The 14,590-nt window shown below is 61.8% G+C and overlaps 1 protein-coding gene across 4 annotated transcripts in view; it reads right to left on the minus strand.

Moving 5' to 3' along the window:
* Positions 1–14,590, minus strand: part of BAIAP2 (BAR/IMD domain containing adaptor protein 2) — a 63,711-nt gene that overhangs the window by 12,226 nt on the left and 36,895 nt on the right. For 2 of the 4 annotated variants that reach the window (XM_068977152.1, XM_068977153.1), the window contains exons 4-9: positions 13,747–13,808; positions 13,186–13,257; positions 12,499–12,636; positions 3,718–3,870; positions 791–1,015; positions 443–644 (exon numbers count right to left, since the gene is read on the minus strand). In XM_068977152.1, coding sequence (XP_068833253.1) covers positions 443–644; positions 791–1,015; positions 3,718–3,870; positions 12,499–12,636; positions 13,186–13,257; positions 13,747–13,808 — 852 coding nt within the window. Of the gene's footprint in view, positions 1–240; positions 244–442; positions 645–790; positions 1,016–3,717; positions 3,871–12,498; positions 12,637–13,185; positions 13,258–13,746; positions 13,809–14,590 lie in introns of all 4 variants that reach the window. The other 2 variants (XM_068977154.1, XM_068977155.1) reach the window with 2 other exon arrangements.

A 14,590-nucleotide genomic window follows, 5' to 3' on the forward strand; every position in this document is an offset into this window, starting at 1 on the left:
GCTGGGAGCTAGGGTGCATGTGGATGTGGCCTCTGACCCGCCGCTCATTAGCTGGGGCAGTTCTCTGGGTCTTAGGCTCAGCTTTCCCATCTGCTAATGGGGAGACCCTCACAGGCCAAGGCCCACTGGTGGGGCTGCCGGAGGGGGAGTGCTGTCCATGGCAGATGGGCTGGAGGCAGGGCAGGGAATGGTCCTACGGTCAGCAAAGTGCCCTCCTACGTCACCCATCGCTCCTGTCACCGGCTGAGCTGCTGGCGTCCCTGCACCGCCCTGCCCTACCACACTCACTTCACAGGGGAGCCTGGTCAAACTCAAGGATCCGGGATGGAAATCTCAAAGCGGTCCCCAGGGTGCTGCACACACGTGCTCCCCCCAGCCTCCCCTCGGGGATGCCGTGACTGCTGTGGGCCGGGTGGGCCTGGGGCCCCAGTGGAGCGCTTACTAGTGGCGTAGCTGTTCTTGGGCGCCACGCTTTTGCGCACGGGAAGCGTGTTGGAGTAGGAGTCACTCAGTTTGCTCTGAGACTGCGGGGGAGACGTGGACTTGGGCTGGGCAGCCTTGCGGTCAGCCCATGGGTTGTAGTCCTCGCTGTCTGGGCCCGAGACGCCGTTCATGACGGGTGCATTCTCCTGGGCAGACAGCCGCTGTTGAGAAGAGGTGGTGTGGGTGCGGTGTGGCAGGAGGGCCTGGGCCCAGCAAGGCCCCCTCTTAGGGCACCCCAGGATGCCAACCACCAGCACCAAGGGGAACCATCCCCACACCCACAGAACTTTCTGAAGCGAGGACTTACCCCCACAAACGGGGCCAGTTCGGGGGGCACTGGCAAGGGCTTGGCCCCCGGAATGGGGTCTGAGATGACCAGGCTGGACTTGGAGGCCGACAGGCCGCTGGGGAGGACGGAGCCGTTGCTGTTGCCCATCTGCTGCATTAGCTGCACGGCGCGGTCGGGGATCTTGTTGGGGTCGGCGCAGGCCTGCTGCCATAGCGGCAGTTTCTGCGCCAGCAGCTCCTTGCCCTAGAGTGGAGGAAGCCGAACAGGGTGGGTGTGAGGGCCAGCCTCAGGCTCCCGCAGCCGGGGGGCTTCCCCGCAGGGCTGGGAGAGGCCAGGGCTTGTGGTCCACCTCACGGACACAGCCCCTCGGCTCCCAGATGGCACCAGGCGGCTCCTGAAGAGACACACCCAACCCCAGGTGGGCACACCTGGCTGGGGCTGCTCTTCGCCAGGTGGGGTGCCTCAACCAGGTGAGCCACCTCTAAGTCCCTGACTCCCGACCTGGGAAAGGGGCCAGATATGGTACAGCATGCCCCCCAGCTGAGAGACCCTCAGAATGAGGTCAAACCAAGGCCTGACCCAAGAGGGGCCTCCCCAGGGGCCTGAGGGAGTTGAAAGGACAGGGGCCCACGTGGTCAGCCATGGAACAGGATAGGCTCTTTGTGGTGAGATACCAGGAAGAGTGCTGTTCAGGTAGACTTGAGGGCCAGGAAACCTCACAGGGACAGAGAGGGGACTGTGGGGAAGGGACAGAGCTGCCCAGGACCCAACTGCGGTCCGCGCTCCCCCACCCCCCAACCCAGGGGCCCTCGAGCCCAGCTGTCCCTCCAGTGTGCTCTGGGGTCTGCCCAGGACACAGGGGGCTAAAGGGCACAAGGGCCTGATAAAGCACGAGGAAGCCCCAGGCCTGACCAGGTTCCCAGGGTGGGGGTGTGGCCAAAAGCAAGACACTAGCCTGAGACCCCCTGCAGCCCTTTCAGGGGTCCCGGATCCACGGCATGGACACACTTAGGGCCCTGGAGACGGCTCTGCCTCCCCTGTCCTAGCCCTCTGGCCAAGGCAGGCTACCCTCGCTGCGACATGTGATACAACTGTGTTTCCACGCAGATCCCAGACCCACCTTGGGTGGAGCTTAGGGCAGTCAAGGTCTCCAGGACCTTGGACGGGTCTGTCCGGCCCTCACTGTCTCTCCTCATTTATCTTCCCACTTCTTTTGGCCTGTGTCTGGGGCAGGGAGGTGGCGCCCACATGGGAAAGGTGGGGGATGCTGGACAAACAGCCCTTCAGAGCAGGCCAGGGCCCCTCCCCCAACTTCTGGTTTAGTCCTGGGGCCAGCAGACCCCTGCATGAGGGCTGGCTGCTTATCTGCATAGAATGTTTAACTGGAAAACAGCCAGGGCAGTTGGCTTACAGGTCAGTGGCCACATTCCCTGTGCACTGGCCCAAACTGAAGACAGTTACAATCCAGCCTCTGGCTGAAAGGAACAGTTGATGGGTCTGGGCTGGTGGTGAAAAACTGGGTCAGCAGGAACCTTCACCAACAGGGACAACTCAGGGCTCCCCCTCAGTTGATGGCCCTGTCACTGTCAGGCCTGAACCCAGGCAACAGGGAAATGTTAGCTGCCTGCTGCTAGGAACAGCAGGTGGGGCTCTGCCTTCACGCCCTGGTGCCCCAGACCCGGGGCTTGTGCCTTTCTCAAACCTCCTGGGGGGCTGGGGTTTCTTGGGAAGTCATCTCGCATACACACGATCTGCCCTCCCGCAGGAAACAGAGATGGTGACATCCTGGAAAAGGATGGCTTTCCTGCTTTCCTTCTAGCACGGATGGGTCCACACTCTCCTAAGCAGCCATAGGGCCCAGCGGCCACCAGAGGGCGCACATGCCTGCCGCGTGGCTGCTGGAGCCGCGTGGGCGCTGCGGTGGCCTTGCCGGAGCACTGCGGCTCTAGCAAGCACCTCCCTGCTGCCAGCCAGCCCTTCAGGCACAGGACCTGAACGCAAAGTCTCACGCGGCGGGGTGGCCCCACCCTGACCCTGCAGAGGACAGAAGGCCCATCACTGTCCTTGTGCTGCACCTGTGGCAGCAGCAGGCCCTCAGGCAGGCCCAGGCAGGTAGGAGCCTCTCCGTGGAGGCTGAGGCCATCTGTCAGCCTGGGGACCAGAAGCTGAGTCAGATCAAACACGTGTGAGGTGCTACCCCCAGAACCCCTTTATGGAAAAAAGGACACAAATGAGGGTCTCCTTGGTTGGCTTGGGCTGCCTAACCACACCTAAGCTCTCAGAACATTCTGGAATGTTCCAGATGACAGCTCTGACCCCACTCCAGTTCCTACCTGTGGACTACGGGGAACAGAAGCCCCACTGAAGCTATCTGTTTTTTCAGGGGAGATGTGTCCTCTGGGTGGTGCTGGCCTCGGGGGGCTAAGCTGGCCTCTATAGGGGCTGGTACTGCAGCACCTCCCAAGGAGAAGACCCTCTCAGTGGGCTACTGATGTGAACAGTGAAACTTTAAGTGTTAGTTGTTCAGTCGTGTTCCACTCTTTGCAATCCCATGGACTGTAGCTCGCCAGGTTCCTCTGTCCATGAAATTCTCTAGGCAAGAATACTGGAGTGGGTTGCCATTCCCTTCTCCAAGGGATTTTCCTGACCCAGGGATTGAACCCTGGTCTCCTGCATTGCAAGCAGATTCTTTACTGTCAGAGCCACCAGCAAAGCTTGAGTTACTGGTGTAACTGCTCTCAAAAAAAGCACCTGGCAATTTCTGCTGGGAGTTGTAAAACATCTGCAGCCTTGACCTGGTAACTGTCCTTCCAGAACTCTCCTCCTGAGGAGATCGAAAACGCAGTGTTCCGTCATCACAGCTCAAGGTGGGGCACGCCCCCACGTTCCCTAGGGAGGCAGTTTGTGCCAGTGAGGGCCCAGCCCCACGAAGAGCAAGTACCCACCTTGGAGTGGTAGGCGGCGGAGTTCTTGGCCACGGCGCACTGCTTCTCCACCAGGAAGCAGAACCTCCGCCTCTCCTCGGTGAGGGCGGTCTTGTAGCCGTCGGACACGTAGCTCTCTAGCTCACCCTGCTTGTTGCCGATGGCGTCGATGTACTGGGGGTGGGAGAGGCAGATAAGCCCGAAACGGGACAACACCTCATCACCTCCCGTTCTGAGCAGCCCCACAGAGGGGGAGGACACCTCCCGGCCAGCCCACTGGGGTGGGCACTTGGCCGTGTGACTCACTTTGGCCATGAGGCTATCCCGCTGAGCCACTGCCCCCTGGTGCCCTGGCAGCTGCATGTGTGGGGACCACGTGGCAGACTGCCCGGTGAGGCTGGTGTGGCACCTCCCTCGGACCCCGACACCAACCATAAAGGCCATCCCGACAGTCGGAAGACCAGGACAGCTCAGCTGGCACTGTGCGTTCGAGAATGGCTAGTTCACGTGCGAATCCCACGGGGGTGGGCAGAGCGCACAGTTCCATGCTACAGCACACCAGAACACTCTGGTTCTGCAGGATGGAAAGTTCCAGTAACAGTTCCACTGAGACTGGGGGCAGCTGTCCCAGGGAGGCCTGCAGGGCCCCCATGTCTGTGTGCAGCCCCGCCTCTGGGACGCAGGAGAGCCTTCCAGCCCCCTCCCTGTCTCCCCTCTCTCCCCCAAGCCCACTCCACGCTCCACAAGGGGCACAGACTCCTCTGTCCTGAACTGGGATCCCTTTCCACCGCGCCGCCGGCTGGGGGGACCAGCCTTCACAGAATCAAGCCCCATCCTCCGGCAGGGGCAGACCCGGGCCACGAGGGGGCGGCCTCCCCCGCCTGACTCACCACCTCCCCCACAGCTCTGACTCAGCATGGGTGGGCGGTGCCGAGCCGGGTGGGCGCAGTGCAGGCTGTTCCTGGCCCCTCCCTGCCCTCCCCCCCCACATCGCAGCAGCACGCAGCTGGAGGGCAATCGCCTGCTGGGCGTGGGCCGTCCCCAGCCCTGTCCCTAGCTCAAGCCTCTGCCGGTGTGAGCCTAGCTGCCCGGCACTCTCACCAGGACAGGGACCCTGCTCCCTCTGCACCTGCAGACCACCCTGCTTTCAACACTGAACTCCACTCTCCTTGCCCTGAGAGAGCAGCTTAAACGGGCCTCCAGGTCCCCCACCCTGGAGGAGTCTGCCCTGGCCCTCCTGAGCAGCTGCAGGGCCAGCCAGGCCACAAGGTGTGCCTAACAAAGTCCGAGCAGGAGGGGACAGGCCCTTAGCGCAGCCCTGCTGGCTGCCTCCACCCCGTCCCCGAGCCCCACGTTATGAAACACGTGCGCACCCAGACCTCCAGCCTCTGCCCTTCCAGCCTGCAGAGTGGCTCCTCCAGGAAGCGGGGGAGTCTGCAGATGCAGGATGCCATGGTGGGCAAGGCCATGCTGTGTGGAAGGACCCCTCAGATGCCGCCCACCAAGGGGCTGGCTCATACCCCAAAGCCCCCACGTGGACAAGAGGCCTGAGGGTGGGAACACCTGCTGGACACAAGGGCCTGGAAGGGACAGGGCTCGCTCAGAGACAGGGACACTGATGCAGGCCCCTGCTGCCCGCGCCCCATCACCTAAACAGCAACCCGGCACTAGACCGAGACCCCCCGAGGGCCTCCGCCCACTCTGCTCCGTGGCTGTCCTACCCGCTCCGGGGGACAGTGGAACATCGGTGTGGCCTTGCAGGCTTCAACCAGCCCTGGACCAAGATGCCTCCCTCGGCCTGCTCTCGAGTACATGGGTGCTCCTGGGCTCAGCTGTGATCCCGAGAGCCCCCTAAGGGGCTTCTAGAGTCTCTGCAAAGCTCTACAAGGGGAAGTTTGGGGTTTAATCCCAGTAAAAGCCCCAGCCAGCCGGTCCCTGGGGTTACCACCTCCCACCCTCCTGGGGCGCCGCTCCAGCGCCAGGCAGGCCTGGGAGGCAGGGCGGGCGTGGAGTGAAAAGGTTGAGGCCCTGAGAAGTCAGCACAGAGCCTCGAGAAGGCAGGCCCAAAGGAGGCACCCACGGTCACCTAAGCAGAGACTTTGGGGGTGGAGGAAGGCACCTCTGTGAGCGGTCACCCCAGGACAGCGGTGTAAACCGGGACGCGGGCCCCCCGGGTCCAGCCACCCTGAGCCCGCTGCTGAGGACGGCTCCTCCTTGCACCGCCCGGCGTCCCCGTCCGTCCTGCGGCCGGTTTCTGGGTTTTCAGGCTGCGGTAACGTCTTTCACCTCAACGTTCCCACTCCCTAGAGGGGAAAGAAACCGGTTCCGGGCGAGTTGGCGCGGGGTGCTGGCCTCATTAGCTGCCTGGCAGCCTCCCGTGCCGGGGGAGGAAGTGGCGGTTTATTTTTAAGATTTCCATTTATTCAAACGAACCCCAAGATCAGCCAGAAGCAGCTCAGGTCTCAGGCAAGGACCCGGGGGCTCTCGGAGCCACGCAGTGTCTTTCCGGGACCACACCTGCCCAGGATGGGGCAGGAGACACGTCGGCCTGGCTGGGGTGCCCGGCCCAGGAGAGCTGACCCTTCCTCCTCCCCCAGCATCCGGCCAGGACCCAGGCTGCCACTTCTGTCGAGGAATAACTGCCAGCCCTCCTGACCTCCTTCCCCAAAGCTGCCTCCTTGCAGAGGGAGGCCACCACTTTGAAGGGCAGACCCTAGAAATCTAGGCCGAGTGAGGAGCTTCGCGTCCAAAGGGGCTGGAGAGGAGGACACCCCAGGCCACACTGGCCGCGGTGGGCAGGGGACATTCCCGAACATGCAGGAGCGCCCACACTCTCTGGGATGGGCAGAGGACAGAACGTGCCTCACCCGACAGACCTGAGGAGCTCCAAACAGGCCACAGAAAATGGCCTGAGCCCATCCCCGCTGCAGGCGGGCACCGTGGCCAGGCTCCCAGCGTCCTGCCTCCCCACCCCCCACCCCTGCTCCCGGCTTAGCGGGTGCCATGGCGACGGCACTATAGAAACGCCCAGCTGAAAGCATTTAAGACCCACGGAACGCTCCCACTTAGTCACCCTGGGCTGAACAGCCCTGTAATCCGAGAAGACAAGTGATCAGGACGCATGTCTCCTCTGCGGAGCGGCCCAGTGACTCAGAACGGGGGAGGGGCGCTCTAGCAAACACCCGGGGCTCTGGTCTCCCTCATCCGATAGGCCACCCAGCTTTCCCACGTTTCTCCAAATTGCTTAGAACCCCCATGCGGTCCCTAACCGCTGCAGCTGGGGAATGACAGTGGGATCCTTGGCCCTCAGCTGTCACTGCCCATAACCATCACTCCAAGGAGACAAGGAGAGAACCCCGGCAGCTGTGATGGACAGAAAGGAACAGCTGGAATGGGATGCCCCCAGCTGCATCCAGTCACTGGGTACATTCTGGGGGCAGCCAGTGGCTTCCCTGGAGCCCGCTGACCGGGCCTGTGTCCCTCTCTGGTCTGATGCACCCTGTGCCCAGGCCAAGAACAGGACGGCCAGCCTTCGGTTCAGGGATTGTTAAGAATCTCTCTTAAGCACAAGAGCTCCAAGCAGGGCTGGGGACCAGGGCTGAGCAGAGGGCAAGTGTGTCCTCCTTCCCGTAGGCCAGCAGGTGGAAAAGCCAGCAGTCAGCGGTATGGGGCACGTGCTGTGGGCACATTCTCAGGCAGAGAGCGCAGTCCCCCTCACAGGCGACACAGACCTGGGGGCCCAGGCTGCCATTTTCCTGAGAAGGGGCCCACAACCATCACTAGATTGGCAAGGGGTTCTGTGACCAAACAGATCCCACTGCCCACGCGCTGCCGGGTGCACCTACCCACTGGAGTCCAGGAAGAACGTGCTGGGAGGGGCGTGCCCACTGCATCCCCGTGCCCAGACCCCAGGATAGAATGTGGGGCCACTTCTGTCCACACCAGTGGGCTGGACACACTGACAAAAGCCTTGAGGCCCAAGGGGACGGGTCTTAGTAACCTGTGAGCACCCTGAGCCAAGGCCTTCGGTGGCTGCTGGGATTCATGCCACCTGGGTCTGGGGTCTGCTTTGCTGCCCTGGGACCTAGAGGAGGGCAGAGCCGGGACTCCCGTGCCCACTTGCTGGGTGGCCAAGTCTCTGGACCCTTCGGGTCTCAGGTTCCTCAGGGGCTGAGCCAGAACGTCACCACCCAACTAGGCAGCCCCTCCTCACGTGACCCCAGAGGTTTCGCAGGTACGGAATTCACATCCAATTTCAAAGACTCAGCAGGAAAGAGACAAATGCAACCCACATCACTAGTATCTGTTGCAATGATTACGTGTCTAAATAACACTCTAGACGTGTTCTGCCCAGTAAAACGCTTTTCCCGTATCACATTTATTATGTGCCCACCTCTCAGTGCAAAAAGACAGGTGCCACGTGCCTGGCGCTGCCCCCAAAAGTCCTCTCAGCCCTGAAAGCAGAAGATGCTCCAGATTTCTCACAGTGTTATCTAGCCAGGCAGCCCACTGGGGGGGCTTAATCTGGGGAACTGGGGGTAGGTACGGGGCGGGGGGGGGCAGAGTCCCCCAGAGGACCGAGCAGCTGATGCATCTCTGGACCCAGAAGCCCTAAGAGGATACTCTGGCTTTTCAGTTGCTTTTACCCAGAGGGCCTCTGCTTATACTCCAAGGAAAGAAAACATCCCACTGCTGGGATGTCTTGTCCATAGATGCCTTTCGCACTGAAAAGCTCTTTAAAACGAGAACAGCAGACACACAAGGGGCTTAAACCACTGCAGTCAAACCTTATGCGTTATCAGGACCAGCCTCTGCCATTACTGTTTTTGAAGATCTAAATTATGGTTATTTTGTTTTTGCTTTGTTAATTACACATCCCTTTAAATAGAACGAATCTTTCCCCTTTCTCAGACCGCAATCTGAGCCCAGGGAGAGGGAGCCGACTGCCGGAACCGCCTGCTTCAGTCAACACCGGCCCCGGCGACAGCCCACATCTCACAAGCTAGAACACCCGAGGCCCTGCTCTCAGCATCTCAGAGAGGGAGAGCGGAGGATGGCTCAGGACACAAGGGGGGCTCTCGGCAGTTCTGGGTCCCCTGGCAACCCCAACCCCAGTGGGTGGGTGGGCTGGGGTGGCTGGGCCATCTGCTCTCCTGACAGCAGGAGCCTGTCAGAGTCAGCAGCTCCAAGGACCAGGCTGCTAAGGACCTGGTGCTGGGCGGGCAGGGATGGTCGAGGGCCCTGGCCTGCTGCACTCAGGTTTTGCCCACACTGGGGGTGACCCTGCCCCACATCTATGCCCACCCATCTGCCTCCAGCCTTCTCTTCCTGGGCTCTCACCTCTCCACTGCGGTCTCAGCGGCCCCTCCCTCACAGCCTGCACACAGGTAGGAAGGACACGCTGTGTCCCCATGACCCCTACTGGTCACACGTCACACACCAATGTGAATCCCAAAGGCACGTTGACTGCTGGGTTTTCTAACAGTCACGGTGCCCCCTTGGAGGCCGAGGACTCCTACCTAATCAGAGCTAGGCTGGGGGTGGGGCCGAGGGAAACAGAAACGGAAGAAATCCTTGGCCAGGTCCTGCAGGATCTGTGAGGGGGACGCGTACCCAGAGTCTGGCCAGCCCCACCTTCCCAAAGGGCTTGACCTGGGACGGCTCATGGCACAGCCACACCCCAGCCCAGACCCTTCTGTCAGAATTCCTGGAGACCACTGAGAAGCCAGGGGGGCAGCTGCCCATCAGAATCATCTCAAAGTTGGAGAACCTGATGCTCAGGCTACGATACAGCTATGCACCCAGGCCTTGGGGGGAGGACCCCGGGCCAGAGACGGCGCCAGACAAGGCCTGTGACCACACACTGTCAGACACGCGGTGCGTCCTCCACAACCGCCCCCTGTGGCACTTCTGCGCCTGTGAGCACAGCGGTGACCAGAGGTGTGGAGCGTGACCTCGCCACGTGGTCAGCACTTGGGGCGCTCCCTACTTCTAGAAAGAAGCCTGCGTCCTAGTTTGCGCCCCAAATGCCTCTAAGTGCCTAATTCTTGACCTAAAATCAGTTCTCTTCATGGAAATCCCAAAACACAGTCTCAATTACCAGCAGTTCCTGAAGCTGGCCGGCTCTGACCCAGTCCCCGTCACGGGGAACCCGTCACAGACTGACTGGCGGTCAGTCTCCCCCCACACCACCCATGGAGCGTGACCTGCGGGCACAGCCCCACCTCAGTGCTCAGTGCAGACGGGCCGCTTGGCAGCAGTGGCACCTTGGGGAGGCGTGTGGCTGCTCCAAGGGTTGACCTCTGCCTGGCAGGTGCCCAGAAGCCTCTCTACCCTCCCTGGTGAGTGTCCTGTCCACACTGAGATCTAGTCAGAAGCGGAACATGTGGGCCAGGGGCTCCAGAAGGCTCACAGGTGACCCCAGGGATTGCCCCAGGCAAGCCCACCTGTCTCAGGAGCTCTGGGCGCACACCCACAGCTGGACACCAGAGCCACAGGGCTCCATCAGTCTGGGTGCCCCATCTCCTCTGCCAAGGGGTGTCACAGTTCAGGTCAGCCCAGGGTGTGGCTTGGGGATGCCCAGGTGGGGCCCCTGTGCCAGCCATGGGGCTTGGGATCACCCCTACCTGCACATACTGCCCACTGGGGCACAAACTGCCCACTGGGCCACACATGGCCCAGACCCCGGTGAAGGTCCCAGGGTGCAAGAGACTCTGGGGACACACAGAGGCTCCGAGGGAGCCAGGGGTCGCCAGTGCCTGGGGTCCTTGCCCACTTCCCCAGGGGTCCACAGTCCGGAATCCACCCCAACTCGGTGATAGTACACGAGTACACCTGCTCGCAGCGAGCACGTCTAGCGGCAGAGTCTACTGCGGTCCAGGTGAGGCCGGGCTCTCCAGGGCAGGGCCGTGAACTACAGTCTGCATGGGCAGAGCTGCCCCCACGGCTCATCTGCTACTGGGTGGCCTGTGTGGGAGCACTGCGGGTGGAGGGGCGTTCTAAGAAACAGACGGGGAGGGCAGACTCCTGCTCCCCCCTCAGTAAGTCTTTAACAAGCCACTTCCTGTGACTCGCAGGACCTTGACCAAGGCAAAGGGCCAGGCCAACTCAGCACGCCTGCCCTGCCAGCCAGGCACTCTTCCCAGGGAAACGGTGGGGAGGGGAGGGCTGTCACACCAGAAGGGCCCAGGGCCTGTCCAGCCCCCAGTAGCCACACCTCAAAGCAGACATCAGAGCCTGGCTCCTGGGCCAGGTCCGCAAAGGTTCCAAGAATCAGAACAGCCCCAGGTGCTGAGGGGCCCTCAGATGCTCAGGTGGGCTGGGCATCCCCACAGGACACCAGGCAGACCAGAGCTGTCCACGGGACGGGCGGCTGGTGTCCCTTCCACCGGCTCAGAGCACACCAAGCGCCCGACCCTGCCGCACAGACATGGGGTGAGGGACTGACGACCCCCAGCCTGGCCTCTCAGGTTCAGCGTCACCAGGGAACAAGGAACACTTGTCGGACTGCCGCTCTGCTTCCTGCCCTTAGAAGATAACTGGAACAACATCATGTACTGCCTGTTACCATGTGAGCAGCCTGTGCTGGACGCCGGGAGGGACAGGGTGGAACACAGCCCTACCCCGCCCCTGACTGGGATAACCGAGGCTACTAACACTGCAATAGCACCCTCAGGAGGCTAAGGCGCAGGCACAAGAGGGATGGGGGTGGGCTTGGGAAAGTGAAAGATGCTAGAGAGAGGCTGGAGCTGGGTTATCACTGCAACTCTGTGAGAAACTCGTGAGGAAGGGGCTGCAGAAGCCTGCTCCCCTGCAGGCGTGGCTGCTTCCCGCATGGTGGGTTGCGGTACTCAGCTGTCACCCCCTGTCCATCCTCTCCATCAGGAGCCCCAGGCGCAGAGAGTGCAGAGGCCGGGCTGCTCCGGGGGAGCAGGGGACCTGCTTGTCCACGCCTTACTCAAGTGGCCAGGAGCCGCCTCGTGGCCCCGGACGGCTCCAGAGGTGCTTGAGGGCAGTGGTGTTGGCACCAGGGGGCATGCCATGCAGGGAGGCCCTGATGGTGTATGTGGTGCCCCCAGACTTGCTGCCCTGATGGCCGGCAGGAAGAGCAGGGCTTTAGGAGCGGAGGGTCCACCCCAGCGGTCACCCCATGCTTGTGCCCAGGAGAGCTTCCACTGCTGACCGGGTTGGGGGTGGGGGGGTGGCTGTCCTGTTTCTCCTCCTCGGACGCACGACCTTGGAGAGCAGCGTCTGGGCCCGATCTATGTCAACTGGCGGCAGGGTTCTGGTGAGTCAAGTGTATCGGGGCCATGCCTGTCACAGGCCACGCTGTCCTAATTCCTTGCCCCCTCCCCAGCACACAATGCCTGCAACCAGGGCTATGCCTCCCGTGTCCTGCAGTGCCATCTGCCTCACACCGCAGGGCTCCCAAGATGCTGAATGGGCCAGTGTCTGCCTGCTGGAGGCTCTGAGCCCACGCTGGGTGTGGGCATTCGTGAGTAGCAAATCAGAGTAGCGGTCTGAGGTCTCTCTCGGAGGCAGGAAGGTTCCTTGTGGGTTCTGCTCCTTTGGCGGAGAGCCATGGCACCCACCGAGGCTGCAGGACGGGGCTGCCAGCTCTGGGATGTAGGGCACCCCCACTGGAAATCCCCCAGGAGAGTGGAGCCTGGGTCTGATCCATCAGGAGGGCCTGCCCTTCACTGCTCTCTGAAAGGACCGAGAGTCCTGACACCGTAACAGGGGCCCGAGCCCTCCGGCGTGTCCCTGCAGGCAGAGCGCCCAGCACGTGCAGCCGAGCCCTACCTGCAGCTCCTTGTCCGAGTATTTCTGCGGGTTTTTGCTCCCTTGGCTCTTTTTGCGGAGTTTCTTCAGCTCAGCTTGGCACTTGTCCAGCGCGTCACCTTTGCTCCTCTGCTCCGTCTGGTATTTCTTCAGTGCAGCCTGAGAAACAAATGCCAAAACAACGTGGGCAGTGAGCCCGCGTGGCCCTCCCGCTCTCCACAGGGCCACAGCAGCCCAAGCGCGTGGATGGCAGGACCTGCGCACCCTGGAGATAAAGATCAGGGCTGGGACTGCCAGCTGGGCTTCCCTCTTCCACCCCAGGGCGGGAAGGGTGTGAATTCGTGTCATGAGCACCGGCTGACCCCTCGCCCTTCTGGTCGACCTGGGGGAAGGGACGGGACCAGGAACTCATGACAGCAGGTCAGACGTGTTCGTGCAGGTTCCACACTATGGCCACTGCACATCATCGTTTTTACTAAAAGCAGCTGAGAGGCAGGGGCAGAGGACCAGGGCACGTGGGGCATCCGATGCAGGAGTCCACCCACGGGGTCACGTTTGGTCTCAAAGGGGCACGAAACGTCAGAGGAGCTGCGGGAAACCACAGGACGCAGAGTTCACGGGAAGCTGGAAACCCCTTGGACCGAGGGAAGTGCTCACACAGAGCCCGAGCAGGGCAGGCAGACCAGCAGGTACGGGTGGGCTACTTACACTCAGGTACCTGGAGTCCAGCTCCACCTTCTGCTCCAGCTGCGTGAGCAGCTCGTTGTGAAAAGACTTCAGCTGGTAGAGAGAGAAAACAGATGTCAGCTCTAACGTAGGCCCCGAGGGAGGGAGCCGCCTAGGAGAGGGGGCCGGTCACCACGACAAGGGTGCCCAGGACGCTGGGTACCCCCATGGGAGAGAGGAGCCTGTCTGACCCGTGAGCCAATGACCCTGGTGGCCCCGCGGAAACAGGCGGCCCTGGGAGAGAGCGCTGATCTGGAGCCTGGCCTTCGTGGCCAGCTGAGTGTGAGACCCCATCTGGCCTGCGCCCTATTCTCTCAGGTCCTCCTGTATACCCCTAGGCCCCATGATGGTCACCTCCTTCATATGTGACTTGTCTTGGGCCCTGGGTATGCCCCAGACCCGAGTGTGACCCAGGGCGGCACAGGCCTCCCTAGGGGATGCACGGCAAAGCACACGCTCACCTCCTCCCCTGCCCTTCGACAGTGCCGGCCCACCTGCAGCTGCCCCTCCCTCCCCGGGCCTCCCTGGGAGGCTGCGACTCACCATTTCTTCCAGCTGATTCTGAATCTGCCTGTGGACTTCGGCCATCTGGAAGAGAACATCCCCTGGAAGGCAGATGGCAGGAGAGAAAAGCAGAAGGGAAGCGAGAGCCTCAGAATCACTGCCCCATCACCCCTCCATGGCTGCGGAGCACACACTGGCGGGCCGGGCACTGGGGTTGCAGTGGTCTGGGGACCGGCAGGTGGGCAGGGGTGCCCTGGGGGCAGGGGGAGGGGTGCCTCTCCAGGTGATGCCACCCAGAGAGACGGGAAATTCTAGAACAAGGATGCACAGTTGCTTGGTGTCTCTGGGGGCTTGCGGGTATCTGCATCGGAGTCGAGGTTCACGGTAGAGGTTGGATGAGAGGCCCTACTTTTGCAGGTTTCAACCCTGCCTGCGATCCCACGAGCACTGGCATCTCCTCTCACTCGCAGGCGCCAACTACCACTGGCCCACCCACCTCGGGCCCAGGCAGAGGCGGCAGCCTCAACGAGTAGCCTGTGTGTCCTGGGACATGGTGCGGAAGGTGGGGTGACTGTAGAGGGAAGGACCCCATGGCCCAAGACATGCTATGGTCAGCAGAGCCCCAACACCCAGCACCCCAATTCAACGCCGTGGAATAGAAGCTCCAGGCTGGGGCACACACAACAACTGCCTCCAATGACCCTCAGAGCCACCGCCCACACCCACCGAGTCAGCACAAAGGACCTCCCTGGACAAATGGCTCACTTCCTCCCCTGCAGAGAGTGGGTCTGGAACGGGCAGTGTGGGCTGCATTCATTTCACTGGCAAGTATTTGCTAAACAGGTGCTGACCACGCACTGTGACCACATGGAGGAAGGCCTGT

This window comes from Capricornis sumatraensis, chromosome 8 (genome assembly GCF_032405125.1).
Source record: "Capricornis sumatraensis isolate serow.1 chromosome 8, serow.2, whole genome shotgun sequence".
Classification (NCBI taxonomy): Eukaryota; Metazoa; Chordata; class Mammalia; order Artiodactyla; family Bovidae; genus Capricornis; species Capricornis sumatraensis.